The sequence below is a fragment of the Orussus abietinus genome, unplaced genomic scaffold (assembly GCF_000612105.2).
Source record: "Orussus abietinus isolate OABI.00-Male unplaced genomic scaffold, Oabi_2.0 scaffold79, whole genome shotgun sequence".
NCBI lineage: Eukaryota > Metazoa > Arthropoda > Insecta > Hymenoptera > Orussidae > Orussus > Orussus abietinus.
The window spans coordinates 97976-124311 of NW_019394231.1; the positions used below are offsets into that span (position 1 = coordinate 97976).

General features: G+C 50.2%; 1 protein-coding gene across 4 annotated transcripts; it reads right to left on the reverse strand.

Annotated features, from left to right (window-relative positions):
• Nucleotides 1–618: 618 nt before the first annotated feature.
• Nucleotides 619–25808, reverse strand: LOC105694894 (histone acetyltransferase KAT7). Of its 4 annotated transcripts, none has more exons than XM_012416027.2 (13): nucleotides 25651–25808; nucleotides 25011–25464; nucleotides 24645–24890; nucleotides 24300–24557; nucleotides 24014–24193; nucleotides 22997–23360; nucleotides 22626–22920; nucleotides 22295–22539; nucleotides 22021–22207; nucleotides 10568–10661; nucleotides 4563–4709; nucleotides 4113–4219; nucleotides 619–2662 (listed from the first exon to the last, which is right to left on the reverse strand). In XM_012416027.2, exons 1-13 carry the CDS (start codon nucleotides 25666–25668, stop codon nucleotides 2540–2542), a joined length of 2718 nt encoding a protein of 905 aa, XP_012271450.1. In that variant the 5' UTR covers nucleotides 25669–25808; the 3' UTR covers nucleotides 619–2539. The 4 variants fall into 4 exon arrangements, with proteins under 4 accessions (XP_012271450.1, XP_012271447.1, XP_012271451.1 ...); XM_012416024.2 differs by having other exon boundaries at nucleotides 24999–25464; nucleotides 25651–25668; XM_012416028.1 differs by having other exon boundaries at nucleotides 2540–2662; nucleotides 22997–23291; nucleotides 24999–25464; nucleotides 25651–25668.
• Nucleotides 25809–26336: the final 528 nt, after the last annotated feature.

Consider the following 26336-nt stretch of genomic DNA (forward strand, 5'->3'; position numbering starts at 1 on the left):
GCCTTTTGCAACGAGCTTCCAGAAGGTCACCCTTCGATGGCGAGTCTTCACCGTTTCGCACTTAGGGACGATTAACCAGTGGCCGAGGAATGAAGAAAAAAAGAGAAGAAAAATGGCGGCCGCCTGGATGCTAACACGGCGCGAAGCATCCGAGTCTTGCTTCTTCCAGACGACGCGGAAAATGTACCGGCACTAGACTAATGCAAATCACTGCTGGGAACTTCGGTAGGTAAATATTTATGTAGCAGGGATCGCGTTATCGCGCTCGGGGGAAGAAATGTTTATTCTCACTCGCGCTTATCATCGGAAATTCCCAATATGGCGGCGGGACCTGTCATCTGGGATGTTCTCACGTCGTTATACATTTGTCGGCGGTGTCTAAGGAGGAAATAAACGTCACCGCAGCTATTTACCACGTGATAGATCGAGGGGAACGTACATCAGGTTAGTTTTGAATGCAAACAAGTGATTTTAGTGGAATTTTCGAGATGGCGGGGCGCGTGGTCAGCCATCTTGCTTTCTTCTTCCGATTTCACGATGCGAAAGGCAGTTTTTAAAAATGTACCAACAGGATCGGTTAGTTCAGAATTGTTGCAAGAATGTTTATTTCTCGCCCAGACGTATAATGATTCGACTCGTACAAACAATGACCTCGCAGGAATTATTACACTATATTGTTCTCGCTCGACTTTTCATTCCTCGTCGCACGTTACCTTTTTTATTTCCGGTCAACGTGGCGTATTTACATTACAATTGATTGAAATCTCATGCAATGAGACATATCATTTTTTTTTTTTTTAACAAACGGTCAGTTTACAAGACCGCCTCAGATTCGAAAGTCATCGAAAGTTGCGACGGAGGTGAATCCAAAAGAAAGAAAACCGAATTGTCATCAGTTCCCTAAAACGTGGTTTTTATCAAAAATTTCTTATACGCACCCTTCTCAAATCTAAAAGATATGTTTGATCTAAAAGACACGAAATCATTGTGATTAATTTTCCAGGATTCACCTCGTTTTTCCATTTTTTTTTCTTTAATTCAATTTTCAATTCGCGCTAACATTCTTGTACTATATAATACAATCTCGTGTTCTTTTTTAATAACATTCCCAGCCTCATCGGGAATAATTGCGGTCAGATTGATTTGCCCGTCAATCTCTCTTGCTCGGTCGGAAAATCGACCGGAAGTCGTTCCGTGTCGACTTTCCATTTCGCGGTCGTCGCTGATTCAGCGAATTCTCAACGAGAGCAAGGAAAATAAGCTTAAACAGTCCAAAGCTTCGAGTTCCGAGCAAACATATGCAAAAGCGAGTACACGACCTACAAGTTCAAAGAGGTCTCGGTGAAAGCCCGGAAATGTCGCGTGCTTTCCGGAAATGTACCCTCTTGTCCGGATACATTGATATTGAACTTGCGAGTGCGCCCCGGAAAAACGATAAGTCCGATAAGGTTTTCCGACGAACGAGTCAAATTAAAAACTGATCTATTAACGTTGATTTAAAGTATCGGAAAAAAAAAAAAAAAAACTACAAAGGGATCTATACAAATGACATGATGTTACTGCACCGATTGATCTTTCCCATCATGATTATCACCCAATCTCGACACTCCGAGAAAAAAAAAAAAATTCTGGAGTATTTGTAAAAATCAGAAAAGCGGATGAGATTAATCGTTAAATTAGGAGTTTCAATGAAATTACGGGAGAGCAACGCGCGGAACGCTTTCAACCTTTAGTAGCACACTTTAGAGAATGTTCACCTTGGAAATTCTTAGGAGAAAAAGCTCCCGAAATTTTCCAGAGTTTTCCTCGACTTCCGGGCGAATAATCGAGCACAACGATTCCAAGCAACGCTCCACGCTTTCTGTACAAGGTGAAGGGTTTAACCGATTAACCGTTCAGGAGATCTGCGATCTTTCGTCGCTTTTTGGGAACCCTTAGATCTAGGATCTCGCAGATATTTCTCCGCGTTGACGGTACGCTCGACCGTAGGAGAAAACCCGGTAAAAATTAAACTAATCAACGATTGCCTTCGTAGATCCCTCGGGAGCCTCCAAGGGCTCGACATCCCGGGGACATTTTTCTTCGGGAAATATGTACACCGTCCCCGGGACATGCCATGGACGTCCTCCGAGTGCCATTTCGACGGCATCGGATATATTTCTGCAATTACCTTCCCATCCCGCTTTACGACGTCCCTCGACGTGCATTTCGATTCGGGATTTGGAGGCACCCTCGGGACGCCCTTAAAAATCTATTAACACGTAGTCGGCGTTTCCTGACTCGACGCAACTAAAAGTATCACCATAAATCCTTTCGAGTGGTCGGATTAGTTCCGGCTCCGAAGGCATTCTCCCTGGATGCAGAGCATCGGCGCGTCCTGGAGGAACCTCGGCAGGTTTCAAAGGGAGAGTCCAGCCCAGAAGATGGCCATTAGGGTGGCGTCCAGCGGATCGCAAAATCCGGTGGAGGTGGCTTATGGCTTATGGCTTCCCGCAAAGAAAGGGTCGACCGGTCGAAGGTGCGTCGGCAGTTGGCCTCTCTAGTTGGAGGTGGAAGGCGTCTTGGGTGGCTGGAAGGGGTTCCATTTCAGGCACTCGGGATCGATTTCTTTGTAGACGGGTCCTCGTCGCTTCACCCGCTCCTTGTAGTCGTCGATCACGTCCTGAAATTATTTCAACCGTATTATCCGAGCATCCCCCTGGCGGACACACCCCCGTCCGAGGTCTCGCCGTCAGTAGCCAACTCGAACCGGCGGAGGAAGCGTCGCGCTTGCGCAGCAGCTAGAAAAATCAGCCCCCCAAGAGAAATCTTGCAACAAACGTTGGAAAATCTGACTCAGCGACGTATACCTACCACCGAATGACTTGTATATACAATTCTAAGCCCACATTGTAGCCCAGAAAAAATAAACCACCGAGACCCTCCTGACTTTTTAATCGCCTCGTCCTAACCTCTTTAACGATTCGGCATTAAATCCGCGGCCAGACTCTGCAAACAGTTTCTTCCACGGTCCCGGAGCACTCTCCATTAGCATGTACTTCTTGTTCCCGCGAGACGTTTGAACTCTTCGAGTTTAACGAAGCAGTCAGGAATACTTTGAATATCGGGGACCCTTTGAGCTCCTTCGACCTCTTTTGAAGTCTTTTGCCCGTTTAAGGGGCTGGGCTAGTCAACCTGTAAAACAAGTCGCAGTCGCGCGGGCATTCGAGTCCGATTTAAAGAGTATCGTCCGAAGGATCGCCGTAATGACAAGCATTAACGTTCTTCCGAATGCCGGGCCATAATCCACGGAGGGACTTATTACTGTGATTCGAGGGCTCGTTACGGAACGGAAGAGGGCACATAAGCGATACGAAGTGTACCACATTACGTACAGTCTGGTGTAATTGTACGCTCAGGGCAGGTGGCGCACTGCTCGAAACCTCGGGTATTATTTGACAGCCGGTTGCAAAGTGGAAGAGTGCTGCCGAGGGACGCGGCGTCCGCCATCTTGAAAAATGCCTCGCGACGTTCTTTCGTCTCGTTTAAGCGTTAATTTAAAGAAATCAGGGGTGAATATCAACCGGAATGATCAACCAATGGCTGTAAAATATTCCAAAAGATAGTAATTTTATTTTAAATACTAGGAAACGTACGTTTTCGCGACCGTGATTTCGAATTGTACGGGGCACGTGATATATATCGAGTCTTCGCCATAGTCCTGACCCTTCTCTGTCACGTTAGATTATATATCTTCAAATACGAGTGCGCTATATCCACGTCCACGTATGTCCCGGCAGATGATCCTACTCCTGACTAATATGCGAGTAACAGTACTGGAGAGCGATTTACCAGCTGCTGCCTGTAAATAATTAAGGGTCACTTTCACCGATTACACGTCCAGGATTATCGGCGTTAACTTTTGAGCCCTCGACTAGGAGTTCGCCTTTTATGATAACACCTATGCGGTACTTCGCTTAAAAGGAAACCCGACATTTTGTAGGTATACTCTTGTAAAGTTAATAAAAAAAAATACATATCCTTGGACAGCCATTAGTTAGTAGGGCCGAGTCTCGATTTTTCTCTTTCCTTTCGTCTCTTGAGGATTCGGCAAAGGCTAGGGGTGGACTCACCTGTTTTTTCAGGATGATGTGCTTGCCCTTCCAGTACTTCATCATGCCGAGAGCCTGCAACGTGCTGACTATGTCGTACGAGTCGATAGCCATCTCTTTGCTGATGTCTGAAACGAGGGAGAGGATTCAATGCGAGACAGAAAGGACGAGGTGCACTAGAAAATTTGTACACCGAAAGGCGAAACACGCCGCAGTCTGTAGAAAAGGGGATAAAAAGGTAAAAACTTGGCACAGTATGCAAATGATTATTCCCGACAACGTGGTTTTACATATAATAAGACCGATGGCTGGAACTGCCAAATCTAGAAAGAAGGGGCCATGAAATAAAATCGGAAATTGGATAGAAATAGAAGATTTAATATTTTTTGCCTTATAAATTCCTAGAGGAGGAATTTTCTTCTAAAGGGCGGAGCGATGGCTTCCTCTAGACTTATCCCTAAAATGGCTCACCTTTCACGGAGAGCTCTTTTCCGCCGAAGTTGCAGAGATACTGCAGCAGAACGTCCTTCCAGTAGCTGCGATAAGATATCAGTCCCAAGTCCGAGAGAGGCTTTTCCGGGGAGCCGATCTTCTTCTCCACCCTTGTCAGTAAGTAGCCTGGAAAAGATGAACAGTCCCTCCATGACTTAAAGTCGATTGCATGAACAATGCATTTCTTTTCTCGGATTAATTCTCCAGTGCCGTCTAAAGTTCATCTGACCGGAGATTAAAATCCGCCGTTAGTTAACCAGGTAAAAACGGACGATTAATTCTAACGACGCGCCAACTCATCCTCGATTAAGAATTTTAATTGGAACGTTGGGGTAGTCCCATCCCGTCGCGAACCATCCAAATCGTCCATAGCCAATTTACATCTTTATGTATTATGTATAACATTAGGTAGAATAATTTACACATTTCCAACCCTCACCGAGTCGCTCGGGAATCGTCTGAAAAATGTATATTAACGGGAAATGAATTCCCTCCGTACATTCCAGGAGGGTAATAAAGATGTTTATTAACAAGGGAGGAATTCCTCCCTCGAAGTCAGAGGCCAATGGACAAGCTAGGAGGGGTCGGCAAAGGGGCGAGCGACTTTACCGGCCAGACGACTGTAATTCCGTCGTCGCGCCCCCCGATCGAGGGGTGGAAAAACTCGGTCCAAAAGAGTTAAGGACTGTTTATCTTTTGGGAGGCTCCCGGACGAGATTCGGGGACCTCGGGGAAGACAAACTTCCAGAGGGGAGCCGAGGTAAGCCGTAACTTATTGGCGGAAACGTCCCGACCCGTTCGCGGGCGTGTCTTTCCGATATGGGCGTCGCGCGGCATCCACGATGCTCGATTTCCGATAAAAGTCAATATATTTATTCAGGTCCAAAACTAAAATAATACACCGCGTACCGCTAATTTTCAAGCCTTAATTAATTCCCTCTATCGAAACATACCGCAACACCACCCCAATATGATTAAAAAAATTCCCCACAAATTCTCAGCTTGGAGTATTTTAAGGTGAAGTGAAACCCCCTTCAAATCAGTCGATTCGAATACAACACTTTGTTTTAAGGGTATTAGACCAAACTGCCCGAAACTCTGACACATCCCTCCTGATCGTCTAAAAGTTGTCCTGACACATTCAAAATTTGGATTTCTCAAAAAAATCTTTTAAATCAGCCCAGACCAGAACCAAAATGCCGTCGAGCTCTCATATTTCGATCAATATACAATTATCGAAGGCTCTGATATGAGAATCGAAAGGGTCAGGACAATTTTACGACAATTTAGAACACTCTGGTAATCGATAAACTCGCATTTGAACGGGATAAAGGCAAAAAAAGTGTTGTATGCGCTTCTATGCCAAAACGATGGTAATACGAGGTCTCGGGGTGAAAATTTAATTGACTTGGAAATCACAGATGGCGCAGGGTGTCCCTCTGCAGTTAATTAGGGCCCCAGAAAGCATGAATCCAGAGGATTTCTGGAGTTTTACTTCGATTTCTTGATAATTATTGTACGAAAACGACAGGTGGAGTATGCCATTTGGTACAATGCCCGATATAATTCGATACAGCTGTCAATATAAAAACAAACGTCGGCAACGTAGGCATTTAGAAAAATCTTCTTTATCGACGTTAATCAAGTTCCTCGAGGTGTTTCACTTCACCTTAATCTACAGGAAATGTATAAATAGTGATGTCGAGGATCGAGGAGCACGATCGGCGATCCTGGGAGGATCTTGCGTTCTCCGATGCTCCCGATGAAGCCGGGTTGAACGCTCGTTCCGCTTGGTTTAATTGGCGATTCCACCGGGAGAGTTCGCCGACGGGTTTCGGATTCCGCCTGAGCTTCACGGGTTGTTAGCCTCCGCAGTGCGGTTCGTTCCTGGTAGAAATCCGAATGGGAAAGGATCCCGGGTACCTCTATTTTCCGAGCACGACCGTCGGAAGGGGTAACCCTAGCCCTAAAACTCCGATTTCCTGGCAAGGCACAAAGAAAGGGTCGACGTCCAGTCGGACCCAAGTCCGCCCGAGAGACCCCATCGCTCGGTACTGTCGATTACCATGGAACGATTATCGACAGGTCGTTAAGGTGAAGTGAAACCCCCTTCAAATCATTCGATTCGAATACAACACTTTTTTTTAAGGATATTAGACCAAACTGTCCGAAACTTTGACACTCCTGATCATCTAGGAATTGTCCTGACACATTGAAAATTTGGATTTTTGGAAAACAATTTTTAACTTAGCCCAGATAGAACCAAAATGGCGTCGAGCCATTGTTTGACACTCCTGATCATCTAAGAATGTTGAGTTTGACACTCCTGATCATCTAAGAATTGTCCTGACACATTGAAAATTTGGATTTTTGGAAAAAAATTTTGTAACTTACCCCAGATAGAACCATAATGGCGTCGAGCTCTCATATTTCGATCGATATACAATTATCGAAGGCTCTGATATAAGAAACGAAAGGGTCAGGACAATTTTACGACAATTTAGAACACTCTGGTAATCGATAAACTCGCATTTGAACGGGGTAAATGTCAAAATAGTGTTGTATGCGCTTCTATGCTAAAACGATGGGAATACGAGGTCTTGGCGTGAAAATTTAATTGACCTGTAAATCACAGATGGCGCAGGGGGTCGCTCTGCAGTCAATTAGGGCCCCAGAAAGCACGAATCTAGAGGATTTCTGGAGTTTTACTTCGAATTCTTGATATTTAGTGTATGAAAACGACAGGTGGAGTATGCCATTTGGTACAATACCCAATATAATTCGACCCAGTTGTCAATATAAAAACGAACCTCGGCAACGTAGGCATTTAGAAAAATCTTCTTTACCGACGTCGATCAAGTTCCTCGACGTGTTTCACTTCACCTTAAGCTTCCAAGGCACGCCAGGTCATCTGAAAAATCGCGTCCGAGCCTAGAAACTCCGATTGGCAGGTGATAAACGTCGAAACGCCGCAAAACGACAGAAACAGCGATAAATAACCGCCGACCACCAAGGGAGGTTAACCCAGGAGGTCTGAAAAACGCCATCACACCCTGTGGAGTCAAAATCCGCCCCGCTAGGCAGGAGCTCCCAGAACTCTCTGTACCCCCACGAGCCAACGAACTCATCCACGCCAGGTCCGGGCGTTAACCCGCCAGGGGTGCTCATAGGGCGTCCGCCCGCCGCGAGCGGGGTGGTCGCGCCAGACAAGATGGCGACGCGCCCCATCTCGGCACTTCCTCTCCAGGCCACCGTCCGCCGAATTCCCCTACACTGCATATCGAGGTCAGAAAATCCTCCCCCCGAGTGAACGAATCTCCCAAAACCGCCGAATCCCTTACACCAGCCCTCAAATCGCAAGATCTCCGTTCCTAACCTCGAAAGGCCGAAAGAAAACGCAACCCATCGACGTTTCGGTAATTTCCCAGGTCACGTGACCTCTTAACCGAAGCCCGTAGTTTCCAGACTCGAAAATCGAGCGGTCGGGCTCGGCCCTCCCCCGAGGGTCGTCCTCTCGAGCGGTGGCGAGGGCTGCCGGGGGAGGGGGTTTACGATCAAAAGCCATCGAACGCGTAGCCCTCGGCCAGCCCGCCGCGGGCGTCGATACGTCATCCCCGGCGTTCCGGCCGGTCCCGCGGGATTCGATCCAGGGTCAACGACCATCCGGGAGCGATCTCCCAGGAGCGCGCCGGCGTTCCACCCGTTCCGCCCGTTCCGCCGCAACGGCCCCGATTACTTCGGGAAGGCTGGGCGCATTCATTACGCGTCTCGTTCGGTTTGCAGACTTTTGGCCGAGGGGCGCGGGGGTGGATGGGACGAGGAGGGACGGGGCGGGGAGGGAAGGGACCCTCCCCGCCAGGACCAAGGAGGATGCGCCCCCCTTCGGCGCCCGGGCTGGTCCTCTTTCTCTTTCTCTCCCTCTCTCGGAACAGGGAGCGTGCCGAGGTCACGGGAGGTCATAGGATCGCGAGCCAAACCGTCGCCACCGCCCGCCACCCTTCTCGCTCTTTCTCTCTCGCCGGACCTTCGAGTCCTCCGTCCTTCTCCCTTTTTTCCCCCCCGTCCTGCGGTTTTCGAGTTTTCCAGGAATCTTCGCGCGGTTTCCAGGAATTCTGGGGCTGCCTGCCTTTCGACCGAGGTGGGTGCTGGGGGTGGAAACGCGAGACGAGGCTCCAGGAGCTGTGGGGATCCTTCGTGAGACCTCCCGTGAGGTTGTCTAGGGCGGTCTGGACCTCTTTGTACCCGGACTTCAAGCCGGCCCATTAATTCCTGGTGTACGGGCATTAAAAGGGCTGTCGCGTAATCTCTTTTCGAGCGGGGAGGGTAAATTTCGCCTGGACGTTGGTTTCCGTTAGATTGTGACTTTTGTAAGTGAATACTTTTGGGGGACGCTGGTCGGTTGGGATTTATAGGTGGAGGGGCGCGATCGAAGTCCACGTCTGCCAGGTATTTGCGGTTAATTAGATCGCCGGGAAAAGGGAATGCCCGGGGAGGGTGAGCATCCTAAAGGCTCTCCGTTTCCTCGATTTGAGCCTCTTCTCCCGGAAGAGCCGGTGAAACCCGGTCCCGTTTAATTCTTTCCCAATTTCCATCCCGCCGGACAATGGAGGGCCGGAACCGGGAGCACCGCCGCGGTTCCCGTGCCCCGGGGTTCCCGGTTCCCGGTTCCCGGTCGCGGCGGCTCGATCGATGCGGCGAGACGCACCGGGCGTCGCACTTTCCGCCAACCACTTCACTCCTCCGTACGCTCCATACTTCACCGCCACCCTCCGCCACCCACTGCGCCGCCCGCCGGCGCTACGGTGGTCGGGCGAACCCCGCCGAACTCTCCCGAGACCGCCCGAAGCCTGCCGAGCCGCACACATGCGGGCACCCCTATGTGTGCGCCCGCGTGTACCTACACCGCGGCCTATAGTACGCTGGCCTCGGCGAGACACCCCTTCTCTGACGCGCTCCATCCCCCGCGCGACCCCCTGCCCCCGCCTCGCGGCGCCGGCATCAATGAAAATGACGTCACGACAAAGAGACCACGCTTCGTTATCTACGCTTCGAATGCGCACCCGGTTAACCCCTTGCCTTGGAGGAGACGAACGAGTTTTCGACTCGGCCGCCATTTTTTTATCCGGCTCGGGGATTAAAGCGCGGGGAAAATATCCCCGGGCTGCGCCCCGGGGGTGGTTTCCTTGATATCGGATCCAGAGTTGATGAGGTTTCGATGGAGCGGCCTCGAACGGTTCCTTTTTTCCGGATCCTCCGAGAACCAAGATGGCGGCCGGGGAGCTCCCCTCGACTCCCTTCGTGCCGGGAACACGGCGGGCGTATCTGCCGTCGTGGTTGGGCTTTTCGTCGTATTTTTAGTATATACGTTGGGAGAGGCACAAAGAGTCGAAGGGTTTGGAAATACGCATCGCGAGGGTCTACGAGACTCCGGATGCGTTATCGTCGGAACGATGACGAAGCGTTTGCATTCCGGAGGAGGTGTCGGGCCTAGGTTGGCTCGTGTAAAACGAAAATGAGGAGGAGCGAGAGAGAGAGAGGATGAGTTCCTCAAGGTATCCTTCGAAACTTTCCTTTGTCTATACCCAAGGACACCGGGGAATAAAGGCGGAACGCGACGCCCGGCAATTTCGCGTACGCCAGTACCTGATATATAAGAGCGCCGCCATCTTGGATTTATCCGCGGAGACGGGTACAAGCAAGAATAAATCACTTTTCCGGCGGCCCGCGCTTTCTCCGCCTCGCCGGAATCACTCTACCGTACCCAGGCAATTACATGTCACGTATTTTAACCGCTTTCCGGGACACTTTGGGAATTTAACGGATATTTTAATGGCTTGAAAGATGGCGCGCCAGTCGGAGGTGTCACGGGAGTCGTTCTTTATGATTTTCTCTTTGTTCCAGAGGTGGAAACCTGCCCAGTCGCTCGGAAGAGGGCAAAAGCTCGAAGAAAAAGGTACGATTGAAAAGGCGGAGTGCATACTCACTGAAGTCGATCAGGAGGCGTCCGTACCCTTGCCGCTGGTATGGCGGGAGGGTTAAAATGCAGGAGACATTGTAGTTCAAGAAGGAATTCTTCTCCTGGAACATACCGCGAAGAAATTTCATTAGACTCCGGATATACGCGTCCCGGGTACCGCGTCGCGTCTCGTAAAAAATTCATTCCCGCTCTCTTCCAGGTTAAACCGGTTCCGAAGTGAGGTTAAGAAGCGTGAATTTCAGGAGCGGGTTTGGCGCGAAATTTAAATCAGCCTCGGTCCCAGTTATAGTTAACGAGGACGCGCGCGCGCGCGCCAAGGAGATGGAGCGCAAGGATAAGCGTAAGCGCAATCCTTGGCTCTTCCCTTCCTCTCCTTTTTAATTTCTCCTTTTAAACGAACCCACCGCAGAAAGAGAGAGTGAGGACGCCACGAGGCTGAGGTCGCGTCCCAAAATCCTCTTCGGCTGTCCTCAAAGGAGCAAAGACGGGGCAAGTAAAGTCGAAAATAAAGGCAGAAAGAAGGAGCGGCTCCTCCGTTAGCGTCCCTTTCTTCGCTTTATCTATTCATTTACGCTGCCAAGCGCAGCAGGAGTTCCGAACAGCCCGGAGTAAAGCGCTAATTAAGGCGGGGACAGAAAGTAATTCGGTTAAGCGTTCTTTCGGAGAGCCCTCGGCTGGCAAAAGTCGCACGCAATCCTTCGTCGTGTCTTAGGTCAGATTAGGTCAGGCTCACGACACGTCCAAGGCAGTCAACAAACCATAACGACTCGAAGGAGTCGTAGATTCCGTCCACGAAGTTCGCGCTAACTCCGTTCCCAGGGAAAAGCCACACCCTTAATCGCGGTAAAAAGAGAACCAGTGGCCCATATCCAAACATTCGAGACCCGTAACGGTCAAAACCTCGACGGTAATCCCTGGAGCAGAAAATTCAGGACGGCCGGTAGGGAAGATTAACGACGAGAGGTCCATCTCCGAGAGATTAGATCACCTCGTTAAGGTGATGTGAAACTGCCGTGAAATGGTCTCGTCTATGAAACATTTCTCCGAACTGAGTGCGCCGAATCGTTTGAAACTTGGCAATGTGAATATGGAAGCTGGGAAGAAGGTCCTGACGCTCATAAAATTTCAATTTTTTTTTAATTTGTTTATACGTGCTTTTAACATTTTTATATAAAAAATGAAATTTCATCAGTTTGAGGACCTACATTAGGGCCTTTGTGTTCACGCTGTAATGTTTGAAACGATTCGATAGGTCCGGTTTGTGGAAGAAATTTCATGAACGATTGACTTTTCGGATGCCACTTTCACATCCCCTTAACGAGAAAATTCCGGCCGGCCAGTGGTCGAGTTTCGGTGCGGAGCGTCAGAGGCGTCGACTGCGCCATGGCGCCACGAAAAGAGGCAAGATGGCGGCGACCAGCCGCTCGCCATTCACCGGCCGGTCGGGTAATTTCGGGCCACCCGTTAGGTCGACCGTTAGCGGGCTGTTGCTAACTGGCCGTCCGGCTCGGCCGAGTCGTCCGAGTCGGCGGCCGTCGGCCGAGTAGGGCATCGGCTGAAGGACAAACGCGCAGTTCGGGCCCGGACCCCGGGCCGGCTAGAGCCGAAAGGCTAAATAAGGGGAGCCCGGACGCAGCGCGGGAGCGGCAGGCGGACGCAGACGGGGAGAGAAAGAGAGGGCCATAGGCGCGCGCACGCGCGGGCGCGAGGGACGCCGCAGGGGGAGGGGAGGGCGGAAGCCGCGAGCGGGGGCTGCAAGGAAGAATCTGGGCCCCGCGACGGCCTTGGGCCAGTAGTCTCGCGCGGTCTCGCGCGGCTTCAGGGCCGCGCGCCCCACCACTCGGCCACGACTGAACTTCTTGCGCGGAGGAAGAAAGAAAATCCCCTCGTTTTCAATTAGATCCCTCGCGTGGCTGGACCCGCGTACACGGGGATTCTCCTTTTTCCTCCCTAACCGTTCCCTCCGTCTCGAGCGGAGGGATTCTTAGGTTTAGTTTAGTTTTAAGAATTCCTAGCTCTAGTCGCGTCGATTTTCATCGCGATAACGAAGTGGGGACTCCTCTACACTTTGTGGCAGGTGAAATCTCTCCCTTTATACTTCGGGAATACTTTTTACGTTATCGCGCATCGTACTGGTATTTAATCGTCGTCGGATAACTCTCTCTTTCGTTCTCGGCCGAGAGAACACCCGTGGATATTGGTCCGCGATCTCTCGTGTAGACTTTCGTGCTAACGCAATAAACGGCGCGTAGGTGGCGCCGCGTGTTAACGGCGCCGTGGACGTGTCTCCTGGCACCTTACAATTCTTAACGTCGCTTCCACTTGGGTAAAACTGCTCATCCGCCGGCGAAATCTCGTTAAGTCTCACTCGAATCGAGCATTCACCTCCGGAGCGGTAGAATTGCATCTCTCGCGATAATGCCGCCGTTTCGTTAGAGACGAAGGGAACATTCCAGAGTTTATGCACGAGTTACCGGTGCAGTCCGACTCAACAAACGAGAAACCGAGTTCCCCTCCAACCTGGGGAGAACGTCGAGGGACATTTTGTTACATCCCTCTATCTGTTTTCCCACTTTGAGGCACTTCGTTCTCGGTCCCTGGTTTTCGTTTTCTCAAATCCGCACGTGCAAAATCCCCCGAAATGGCGAGTCGTCGGGTGCAGCAGCTGCGACCGAGCTGTAAATTCCGCTGGCGAATCGCGAGCCGTTGAGTCAGCTAGTCGAAGAAGAAACGTTCCATGTATCCCTCGGCCGATCGGTCCGATAGCCATCTTCATTTTTGTATAATCGGCCACCCTAACCTCATTCATCCGATACTTCATGGTTAACCCAACGAAAAAAATAAAAAAAAAAATAAACCAGAAATATTGTCCATTTCAAGGTCAACGTCAGGTTCTCGTGACTGCGGTAGTCAGACAGTTGAGAATCTGAAATTTCCCGAACTTTGGAAATTATGCAGTTTTGCCCTCCAGGAAATTCCCCATTTCAAGGTCAACGTTTGACCTCCCAGCCCGAAGGCTGACCTCGTCTCGACATTCTCGTCCACCCAGTTTCGACAGAAGTCAAATTAAATCCAATGAAATCTCTTTACATGCATCCCCAACAATTTCAAGGTCACATCTTGGTCCTCGCCCCGGTTCCCAGGTTCAACGACTGAACGCCTCTTCATCTCGAGGTGTCCTTCCTGCCAAATTGGCGGCTACCTCTTGAAATTGGGCGAAATCGGATGAAATCATCCGATTCCAGGGGACTAACCGTTTCAAGGTCAGCGCTCGGTCTCCGCGGTTCCCTCGGGCCGATGGCTGGCGAATCTCGTGTGGACTTGGCTTAACGATCGTGCAGTTCCTTGGGACGGTCACTTCTATATTTAGATGCACCGAGTTTCCTCCTCCACTTTCTTTATACCGAACAAAGCGTTCCTCGCGATATACACGGTGTGCATAAAGTGAGGACGAGGGTCTCGGGAGTCGGCGAAAAATCCCTAGGCCCGAAAACCCTAGAACTATCCTCCCCGAACACCCCTCCACGCATCTCTTACACTAAATGCACTTTCCGCCATGTTGTTCCAGGAGCGGCTCCCTTTAACCCCAATCCCCATTAGGGCTTTCGGTCGGGGGAAAAGAAAACGGAATTTGAAAGATGCCCGCCTTCTTCGAAGGGCCTTTCTCGTACTTTCGGGTCCTGGGGCACGTAAGATGTCTGCAAGCGATATTATTACAGCCGACACCGAGGCGGTACTTAATCCGCGTACTTAATCCTAACCTGGGTCAACCCTGGTCGAAATTAGCATTGGTCCGACAAGTAGGGACCTTTTATTCCCGCCCCTATACTCGGATGCTAGGGGGTTGCCCTTTGTCACCAGTCTGGGGACATAAGTGGCGGCGCATAACGAACCTCGCGCATTGTCGTGCCGTTCGTCGCCTTGCCTGCACCGTGGAAGGAAAAAAATATAAAGTATCGGGAAGAATAAAATATCAACATTTTTCCCGGAATTCGCCTACGCTCTGGATATCAATTTTATCACGTACTTTGAAATAAAACGAAAGCTCCCGACACCCAGGAAATTTAATTTCTTCTTTTTAAATTCATTTACACGTAATTTCGTATTTTTGTTTAATTCAAATACTAAATTTTCCGAGTTTCAGGATCAACCTCACGGTCTCTTGATTTGTGTGGTAAGATTTGAAACAAATTGGAACCCCCAATTCGGGGAATACTTTTGCGAACAACTGACCTCTCGGATGCAACTTGTACGTCACCTTAAGGTGATATGAAAGGGTCATTCGACATATATAAAACTGGGTGCACCGAATTATCTGAAACTTTAGCACGTGGTTATGGAGGTCCTAAGGGAGAGCGCGATGCTCGTGAAATATGATGTTTCACAAAAAAAAAAAAAAAAATTGGGTTTGGCTTTTAGTCCAGGCTAAATAAGAAAAGGTTTTCATTGAAAAATTTCACGAGCATCGCGTTCTTCCTTAGGGTCTATAATCTCGTGAAGTTCCAAATGATCCGGTGCACCCAATTTGGCGAAAAGTTTTATAAGCATTTTGAATTTTTGGTGTGTGTAGATGACACGTGTCACCTTAAGGGGCTCCGAAAGTGACTCCTCGCCGATATCTTGATCTCCCTGCGCCGGACGAGAGGCAACCCCTCGGACAACATCGTTAGGTATTTAAAAGACGGAGCGCGTTGCCTGCCGAATTAACGGCGACCGGCGAGTTAACGACGCTAACGGAGGAAGAGCCGAGCGGGGTTGTTTTATTACCGCAAGGTGAATAACGGCGGGTTAACCGCGTTCGCCAGATGCTCGAGCCCCGCCAATTGGCCGCGTCTTCGGGGGCCGTTAATTGCGTAAGATGACTTTTAAGATACTCCTCCCTAGGGTAAGGGTTCCGGACAATGGGCAAGTGGGTTCGGTAATTCGAAAGGGGAGGAAAAAAAAAAGAGGAAGGGCACGGAAAAGGAAAAAATTATGGCGAGCTCTTTGCCCGTGATAACCAGACCCCGCCGTAGGACGTGGGACGAACGGGCGTGGCCCCTCCGGGATTTTTTCCTCGGCTACGAATCTTCTCTAAAAATGTCCAACTCTACGATACGCATAGAAAAATCTAAAATCATTACCGAGGGTGGGTTATTCAATCCACGGCGCTTTTTTTATTTTTTAAAAGCGAAAATCTCCCTGGAGGTAGTTTAAGGCGACGCGAAGACGTCTCGTTCATGAAACTCTTCTTCGAGCCGAATGTACCGAATCGTTTCAAACTTGAAAATGTGAATATGGAAGCTATGAGGAAGGTCCTCATACACTAAGTTTCAATTTCATTCTTAATTTCTTTATAGATGTTTCAAGATTTTTTATTAAAAATGAAATCCCACGAGTTTCAGGACCTACCTTAAGGCCTCCGCATTCACGTAGTAAAGTTTGAAACGATTCGGTACACTTCGTAGAAAAGTTTCACGAACGATTAGCCTTTCGCCTGCTATTCTTATATCCCCTTAAGGACATTACACGAAAGAGCAAGAAAATCGCGGATCGCTCGTTCGACCGATATATATATTTTTTCTTCCATACATTTCTTTGTTAAAATTTCACGACCATTTTTTCCCAACGTCGGTTTTTTTAGTTCTACATCAAGTTTCGACAAGATAGCAAACACTTTCGCCGTCATTGTCTAGTTACTGGAGACCGTCGAGGGTGTCCTCCAAGAGTAAGGATCCTACAGTTCCTCTTTCCTGCCCTTTTCGACGCGTCTCGGAAAAAGCAAATCCCAGGGGGCGAAAGGAAGGAGGAAGGAAAATCCGAAATTCGTCCCTCCCTAGGCGGGTTAGGTTCCCTCTCGCATTCGGCGGGATTCGGCCGTGTGAACGGGACTGTCTGGCATCGATCGAGCCCAGTCTCGGGGCGCAGGGGTTCGCGGTGTCCCAGGGTCCTGGAGGGCGAGGGGCGCGCAGGAGCGAGGACTGCACCGCGCCGCACCACGGCCGGCGAGCCTACCCCAACCTCCGCACCCTAGGAGGACCCTGTCGTATCGACGACCTCTACGCCGCACCGGCTCCCCTCCCCTCCCGTGGCTGCGTACTCCGCCGGCTCTACGTCATCTCCCCCCCGACCAGTCTGCGAGTATTTTTAAGGAAAATTACCGGCGGTAGTATTTTTTAAGGGAAACTCCAGGCCGAGTGAAATCGCCCCGCGGCTCCTGCAGCTTGCTGCAAGATGCTGCACCGTGACGCAGCCCGGGATCGCGACGCGCCGAGACGTGTCCGACTGGCGACGCGACGCGACGCCTAGAATTTAAACTTTATGGAGCTTTTCCTTGAAAAAACGCGACCGGTGGATTTTTCTTCGTCTCGTTGATCTCGAGGCGAGCACGTCTTACGACGATTTATAGCCGTACATTTTATGAACGCCCTGTAGATGCGTTATATGTATGTATGCGTAATTTACCTACGCGATTCGCAATGTCCGGGAGAAAGTTTCATTAACGAGACCCTAAGGTCGTCCTTATCGAATCGCCTTAAGGTGATGTGAGACACCGAAGAGGTCTTGTTTATGAAACTTTTCTCCCAAAGGGATTTACCGAATGGTTTGAATCTTCACAAGGTGAATAGGGAGGCTATAAGGGAGGTCCTGAAACTCATGAAATTTCAATTCTTTTCAACTATCTTTATGGGAATTTAAAAAATGGTTTATACGAAAGTGAGATATGTCGAGTTTCAGGACCTGCCTTAGAGTCTCCATATTCACGATTTAAAGTATGAAACGAGACACAAGGTTCGTTATATAATTTTATGAACGATCGAGCTGAAATTATTCGGTACACCCAATTAGGAGGGAAGTTTCATAAACGAAGCCTCTCCGACGGCACTTTGACATCCCCTTAATGGGGAGACCTCCCGGCGCACCCGGTCGAGTTCATTGGTCGGATTTTCATCGGCTCGCCTCGACCTGGAACACCTGGGGAAAGAGTGGCCCTCGTAGGTCGTCCCATCGAGCCCCGTATCGGAAATCTGCCCGGTGTCGTCCTCGACCGGCCGATTCCGTCCGCTCCTCGAGCGGATGCGTCTCGTCCGGGAGACGAGGAGCCGCGTAAGGCCGTAAGGGGAGACGCGGTCGTCTCGTTTACTCGAAACACACCGCGCATTCGGCTCGTGTGTCCTTCCTGTAACCGACCGATACAGGTGTACGGTGTCTTCGACACCGGACTCGTGGGGCCCCAACCTATCCTCGCCGCGAAAAATCCTCCTCTACAAATCGCAACACGTGCTCCGCGTCGAATTATCGTCGGTGCGAAATCACCCCGTGGACCCGAAATCTCAGGTTCACGCCGCGCCCAATTTCGTGAGATCTCGCGAGAAAAGTAATACCCCAATGCGCTCCGACACACCTTACCGTCGCTAATTAAAAATTCAATTTAATTGACAAACATCAGTTAACCGAGTGGTGCAGATATATCCAACGGATACGTTGCACAAGGTTACGACATCGCTTCCAACGGAACTCCTTACCCCTTGAGTGCTATGGGCGCACATATGCGTCCGACGTTTGGTCGAACATCGCTAGCACGCCCAGACGAAATTCGCCCATACGCCGAAAGTACTTAGCGCCGAAAGGGTTAAGGACTCTATTAATACGGTCAAACTTTCCCCGGGCAAAAAAATCCCCAATTCCATTTCGCTCGCCAACTGGCGTCCGATCATCCACCCCCGAGAATAAAAAATCCATAGGGGGGGAAAACCGGTCAAAATGGCGCTCCCTCCATCGAAATCGGAATTTCCGCCAAACGGAGGCATCGGCCAATAACTTCGTCAAATCAGCCCTTCCTTTCCGGTCGTCCGGGGCCGATGCAACCCTTTCCCGAAATCCGGAGCCCCGGAGGGTGTGTATCGCCGGGTCTTGCCCGTGAAGAAAGGGCCGCGGGGGGGAAGGGGGAGCGTTCAGTCCGGGCCGCGGCGTCGGCGTCGGCGGATCGATGGGGCAAGGACGACACCCCGAACTTCCTGGAGGAAGAAGCGCCGAGGCCCCGCGGCCGGCGGCGGCGGCGGCCGCCTCCCCCGGGGGCGCGGGGCGTCGCGGCGCCGACGCCGCGATTTAAGCCGCGGCGGCGCGCAGGGTGGCGAGGGGTTGGAGGGGGGGGGGGAGGGATAATAACGACCCCGACGTCGCAGTGCTGCAGAAAGGTTGACGACCTGACGCGAGGCGACGCCCTCCCCCCACCCCGGGCGGCGGCGCCGCAACGCGTCGCGGCGGGCGCCCCCACCCGACTGGCCGCCGCTCGGCTCCCCTCCCAGCCGCGCCGCCGGCCGGCCGGCCGGCGCGAGCCGAGCGCGCCCGAGCTCGGCCGAGTACGCCCGACGCGGCCGTCTAGCCAGGGTCGGGGTCGTTGAACGTCGATAAAGATTTCGACTCGACAATGCTGCAGGAGAGCAGGAGGCGCCGCGACGGCCGCCGCCGCCGCTGCACCGCCACCGCGCCGACCTGCACCGCCGGCCGCCCTTCCCCCCCCCCTCCCCTCTTTCCACCATGCGCAGGCGCCGCACCTGATGGACCATCGATACTCCCCGCCGCGGTTTACCTGGACGAGCGGGGGCACCGCCGCCGGCCGGGCCGGCCCTGTCCACGTCGGGGGAAAAGGTCGAGCCGCGTTATGCGATTATTGCCGGGATTTCGCGGGGATAAACCGGAAAGGAGAGTTTCGGGACGGCCGAGAAAATCCCCCCCTCCCCCTCCCCCCGCGCGCGAAATCGAACTCTCGGTACACCCTTGGAATTGGGGAAAACTTTTCCGGTTTACGATAATCGATTTTCGGTTCTATCGCAGATATCGAGTATAAGATCCTGTCGGATTTAAAACGCTCGGAGGGAAGGTAATAATTGTATGTCATGGACGTGCTCTTTTTAGCTCGCAGGGAGATATCGCAATTACCGATTTTAATCCCCGGTGCGAGTGACCGTATCCTGGTTTGTAATGCGTTTTTTTTTTAAGCGTGGCGTCTGAAATCCCGGGGAGGGTTTTTGACGAATTCGTATTTTGGCCTCGGTCGCGGCCGGCTCGGAACGATCTGCGCAGACGGTCAGACGCCGCTCCGGATATCGACGACGACCGGCCGCGAAAATCCGCCTCGGACTTCCCGGGAAAGTATCGAGATTTTCGAGGAACCGAGTCCCTCCCCGAGCGGACGTGCACCAGTTACCTGGGGACGTAACTCCCGTGCCACCGCACTATAAGTAGACACGGTCCCCGAGACTTGGCCCGAGGACGCCTATAACCTCTAACACCGGCCGATACTCTCCCCAAGAATAATTCCTCCCCCCATCTCTTAATTCCCACGAATACAAAGATATTTGTTCCCTCGACTTTCCTCTCCGCCGTAATTCCTGCTACGATACTTTCCCCGATCGACCCGCAACGCTTCGAGACGCCTACGCGAAGTTTCCAGACGGTTCCGGGAATTAACCTCGGAAAAGAAAAAGAAAGAAAAAAAAAAAAAGAAAAACGCCGTGAAACTGCAACGTCGGTAACCTCTCCGAGGTAGGGTGCCTCCTCTCCCCGTTGCCGGAATACGCGACGTAAGACCGCGCGAGGTCGCGTAAGGACGTGAAGTTGCTCGAACCCGGGCAGGGGGTGGGGGGTAGGAGGATAGAGGGGGAGGGGTGCGTAGGACCGCGTAAGGTCGTTATAAGGGTAGGGTATGTGCTCGGTCTGGGCGGACCCCCCGCCGCGCGGCGGTTCTCGCGACGCCTATTTACCGCACAGCATCGCCGACGTGAAATCTTTACCCGACGTTCAATGACCTCTGACCCTGGCAAGACGCTCGACCCCTTCCCCCCCTCCTACTCCCGGCCGGGGAGGCGACTCCATTTTTCCCAGACGAACCTAACCTTAACCCGTCACCGCGCGAGCCGGCGCGCCGCGTCCCGGCATCTCCTCGGATTAAGGGACCGTGGAATCGGGCGGACTCGGCCGCGTTCGGGGATCCTCGGGCCCGGCTCGGCCCGGTACCGTCGCGTCGCCTCGATTATTTCGCCGAGGTGTCGCGGCCCGCCCGACAAAGGGACTTCTCCCCGGACAAAGTGGATTTTCGTTACATCCCCGAGGGATACTCCACCGCGGTCTCGGGTTCCTGGGAGATCCGATCTATCGAAAGTTTCATTTTTTCCTTTCTTTCTTTCCCTTTCCGGGGGGACGCACCCCCGAGAGCCGGATTCTTATGCTGCTTTTCGAGTCGGCAATTGACGTGGGAGAACTACTTGCCGCGCTAGTTTATTCCGATATTTTGGTAATTAATGATTTTCGGGGCCCCTGTAAATCGATGCAGGTTTTGTTAGAATTTTTGAGCAAGTATTTGTCGATTGCAGGTGATAGCCACGGTGGGGGGATACGTGAAAATTAGACGTTATACCGAGTCGAGAGCGTACCGCAATGCGGGTCCGGCCGCCATCTTGTTTTTGAGACGCGCGGACGGAGGAGCTGATAAATGTTATTTCGCGTTAAACGTCGGGCCGATTCGGAGAAACCGTGATCTCGGTAATCGGGCTTGTAACAAAAACTCGCCCTAGAATCACCTTAACGTTCGATCGGACCTTCTCCGAAGGTAATGTCGGGAAAAAAGAGAGCTGGCGTGCCTCTGCCGATTCGCACCTGCGGCGCAACTCCGTCGAAGAAAGGGCCGCGACGCACCTGCGATGCATTATCGCAGTCCCGGTCCGATTTCGACCGCAAATTGAATTCCCCGCTAAATTATTCATCCGAGAATTATTTATGTAGAATCACGTATAATTGACTGAAAACGTTGGGAATAAAAATAACTCGCCCCTCGAAATATACGTCTAACGATAAGGATAACTTCCTTATGAAATAATCCATCGACGGTTATGTTACGTCCATTCGGGACTGTCAGTCATCCCCATTGTACGGAGCGGCAACAGTGCATCGCCTTCTGTCTCTTTTCTTGCATTTGCGCATACCTCCCGTAGCCGTGCATTGTGCGAGTACGCATGCGCAGTCGGGGACTACGACACGAGAGGAAGGATTTGCCACTCCCTAGCTCGTATCCTCCAGCTCTATCTTCGAATCTCTGGATTTTCTCCACCTCGCTAAACCTAGCGATTCACCAGAAAATCCGACAACGCTTCTGCGATACATATAATATAGCAGTCACGAAAGGGGTGAATACCTCGTACCTCCGCGTGGCAGGAGGACTTCGACCTTTAAGTTCCCTGACCCTTCGCAGCGTCCCAGAGTGGGACTTTTCGATTTTCTTTCTTTGCATTCGCTCGCTACCGGCTACTTGGACTCCACCAGTCCGTGCATTTCGACGCAGAAGGCCTACAGAAAATGATTAAGACCCTCCTCTACCCCGTGCTCCGAAAGGAATACTCGACGACCAATTTCCCTTGCTTAACGACGGTAGCGTATCTCAAAGCGATTTAATATTAATTTTATAATCAGGCCTGGAAATACCTTGCTGAAGTAACCGACGGTATGGCAGCCCTCCGAGTCGTTGATTGTCATCACATAAAATAGGAAAGGCTCGACGTCGTAGTAGAGAGTCTTGTGGTCCAGGAAGAACTTGGCCAGCAGACAGAGATTCTGGCAGTACTGCTTGTACCGCTTGCCGTCCACTTCCCAGACTCCGATCTTGTCTTTCCTGGGATGTCAAAGTACGCGGAGGTTGAAAATAAAATTATACCCAACTCTGCATTCGATTCGGCTTAACGGAAACAAGTGATCGAACCTGTACACCTCGTGTCCCGGTGGATGCCTCCATAGGCACTTGTCTCGATGCCTGCGCAAGACCTGACGACTTTTAGCATATCGTAGACAGAACTCGCAAAGGTAGAGCTTCGGAGCTCTGCTGAACTCCTCGGGGTAGGGGCTCTGGTACCAAACCTCCATCTCCCATTTGCCCATCTCGACGAATCGCGTGCCTCCGCCGTTTCTGCCTTCGCCATCGTACTCCAGCTCCCTCAGCTCCTTTTCCTGCACCAATGAGGAATATTAATTACGTAATACCTAATGAGTCGGTTTAAAATGAGTCAGATTCGCGTTAAGAACCGATGACCTACGATTTTTTCGCTAGCAATAGCCTGCGCCTCCATGAAGAGCTTGAGATCATAGTCCGGGGTGAGATTTTTCAGTCTAGGCTGCCGGTCCTTCTCGATCCCCTGGGGTTCCCCTCCGCTGTCGCTTTCGTTGCTATCACCATCGGCGCCTTTCCATTTGCTTCTCAGCTCCTTCACCTTCAGCTGATAGTTCCGCTGCTCGTTGGTCTGATGCAGCCCCTTCGGCGACTTTTTCCCCAGATTCGCGATGGCCTTTTTCCGCTCCTCCTCCCGCTTCTTTCTCTCCTTGTGAAACTCCCTGGAGAAGCGAGTGGTAATTCGGAATTAGCCTTCTATTGATACAGAGAGAAAGTACTGAAATTTAGCCGACTTACCCGCAGGCTTGAGGAGTGGTGTTGTGATAGAGAGGACAAGCCTCCAGGGTGAAGTGGCTGTCGAATCTTCCGGAGAGGTGTCCGCTGGAGTCGCAGGACGCGGCCAGGGGACATTCTCGCTCCTTCGTCGCGGTCCTGTTCCTGTTGTACGTTCCCTGGGTACTCCTGGTCCCGGCAACGGGAGCGACGCTCGTTCCAGCTTGGCCAGTCCTGGGGATCGCCGAAGAGTGCCTCACGCTGGTCGTGGGTCCGGTTCGTTTCACCGGGGACTTGCTGGCGCTCCTTTTACCTTCGGCTGCTCCCGACAAATCACACCGCATCAGGGGAATTTGCAGGGTACGCTTACAGGCTACCGTTTCCGTACCTGAGAACCATACTGCCGCCGTAAGCAAAAAGACTGTATCTGCATCCTAGGACACCTTGGACATGCTTTCGCTCTATCACTTATGATAATATCCCATCGACCAGTGGTATCCTACGCGCCAGGACTGGTTACGTATATGTCCAATCCATCCGTCCAGAACCGCAAATACTGCGTTTTTGTGTTATGGGGGCAGCATTGGGTCCTACATCCACTTCCTCCATACTTCTCTCTTCTAGCACCCAGTGCTGCTTACAGGCAGCCCGATTATACGTTTGCTCAAATTGAACGAGAGCTCATTTAAGAGACTCAATTTGTTCAATTGGTCCGATTTTCTATTTGACTGTGATCTTATGCAGCAGGGGATTATTTAAATTGTTAATTCTGGTCGGATAAATTGATTCTGACTGCACAATTAGTTATTATTATATTCAACCTACGGAACGGTAAGGAGTTTATATACGACACCTTTAGTTTGTTAGCACTCGCTGTCACAGAATTGATTATTTCAACTTTAATCTTTGGTTGTTATTTCGCAATACCTACATTATTTTTAGAGAGGGTCTACTTGGTCAATGGAGATCGATAATGGGGATGAACTATTATAGGACTCCTGGGATAAATTAACTGGGAGGAATATAATGACTTGATCGTACCTGTGTCCGACTCGGAATCACTGCCCAGCTTTGCCTGCATTTGCAAATGCTTGCTGCCTTTACGAGGCTGCAGTTTTCGCTTCCCCTTTGCAGCCACTTTCGATGATCCGCTTTCTCCATTATCGTCCAACTCCTTGTCACTGTCCGATGCATCACCTTCGTCGTCAGTTTTTACAGCTCCTGTTAAAAGCTAGTTATTAGTAGTGGATAATTCATTCACTATTTTACACTTTATTTTACACGCATTGAAAAGTGGAGAATTATCAAAATAACTTTAACAACAAACCTTGGCGTTTAGCATTTTTCTGTTGTTTAACAGCTACCACTGCAGCCGAGGGTCTTTTTGCTAGTACGCTAGTGGAACTTGTAGTTTGTGGTTCTTTCTTTTTTGTTTGGGGCTGAGGACTCGTAACACTCTCCGATGATTCTGAGTCGGAACTACTGTCGGATGAGCCAGACGAGGCCGAGCCACCAGATCCTCCGGAACAACTTTTTGAACTTGCTGAACTATCTGACTTTTGAGGTTGTGGTTTTGTAACCAAACCTAATGTAACAATCATCATTAGTCACTAAATGATTATATTTATAATTATTTACGACTATGAAAGGATTATTTTCAAATTTTACTCACTTGGCCTATTTACAACAGAGGGTCGTGGTTTGATCTCGCTAGGCTTTGATTTCGTTTGTGGAGGTTTAGGACATTTTAAAGGACTACTAGTTGCCTTAATAACACTGGCTTTCGACGGAGCAGCAGTGTCGCTTTCGCTACTATTCTCGGGACTAAATATACTTTTCTGCTTTAATTTCTTTTGAAGTGGTTCTGAGATAACCTTTGTGGTCCTTTCCTTAGTTTTACTATTTGCAACAATGCTACCTGCAATTAATGGATATATTAAACAAAATAGGGTAATTAATTGGGTTCGTTTGGTTTTCTATGAATCGAAATTTCTTCAATTTTTATGTAAGTTTCTTGATAACTTACTAGGTATCTTACTTGACTTATTAATAACTGGCTTCGTGCTCGAAGCACTTTTATGTGGAACGGTAGCGGGTATGGGCTTGCTAACGGGTCGCTGTGCCTTGATAACCGGTGCAACCGTAGCAGTGGCTTTGGGTTTAGCAGGAGGTTTCCGTTTGACAGGTTTTAATTTGTTTGGTGCTTCCTCGGACTCGGAAGAGTAAGAGACAGGCTTAGGTTTCTGCGGAGGCCTTTCTTTGCTTTTGCTTTCCAGCGGCGGGCCCGTGTTCGCTTCACCTTTCGATTTAACATGACGTACGGGAGGGAACGAGGTTTTCTTCTTGGCTCTCTCCGAATCAGAGACCTTTTGACTATTGGCTGAACTACTAGAGTTTTCTGAATCCGAGGAGCTGGACTCACTGCCAGAACTCGAGGATGTACTAGATGACGACCCCGAAGTACTGGTTGACGTTGACTCCGAGCTCGTAGTCTGTAACAAAATTCTCATTGTATTATATCCAACACTCTAAATTTCCTTATTTTTCATACTAAATTACATAGATAGCCCTACCATCTTGTCAACTCATTAATGAGAAATGTAAATCCAACTTACCATTACCGACAATTATTAATGTGTTGATAGCTAACCTAACTTTATAAAATCAAATGTATTTACCTTTCGTTTCGGAGTCATGTTTGTCGTGCTACCTCTTTGCCGTATTTAAAACTGTATTAATTGCCATTTTCTGATGACTACGTCTACTTAACGTCCACTTGTGAATAAAACTTGACTATTTACAGAGAATCATTAAACAAAACCGACGATGCTGTCCAACCATGCCCGATGACTTCGGACATCCATAGAACACATTGAGAACCCGAGGCAGGAAACTCCATTCGCGAGATGTGAACTCAGTGCTGCCCCCAACAGTTCCCCGGTAGAACTAAGTATACATTACCATATAGTGCACACGAGTCACTGAAATTTTCTACGATACGCATTTACGATTAAGAGTGCACATCGCGCTTCGTAATGACACACTCCAAAAGAAATCTGTTTTATAAGAAAAATGCTATAGGGGGAGTAACAGTTTTGTATGAAAATCACCGTTTTATAGCGTACGGTGACAACTCCAATCTCAGTCGGCTTTGACTTTTTGTACATGGACAATTTTGTAAAATGAGGGAGTTTATTCTGGATTGTCTTGTCTTCAAGATAAATTAATTTCTCGTGTTACAGAGCTATATCGACCCGTTTGTCTAGGACCTTGGTTCTTTCTGGACCGCAGGATTTGATCACTTAATGGGACTTCCAGAATAGCCGGACTGTCAGCTATTTTGGATTCGACCTCGGATCAAAAG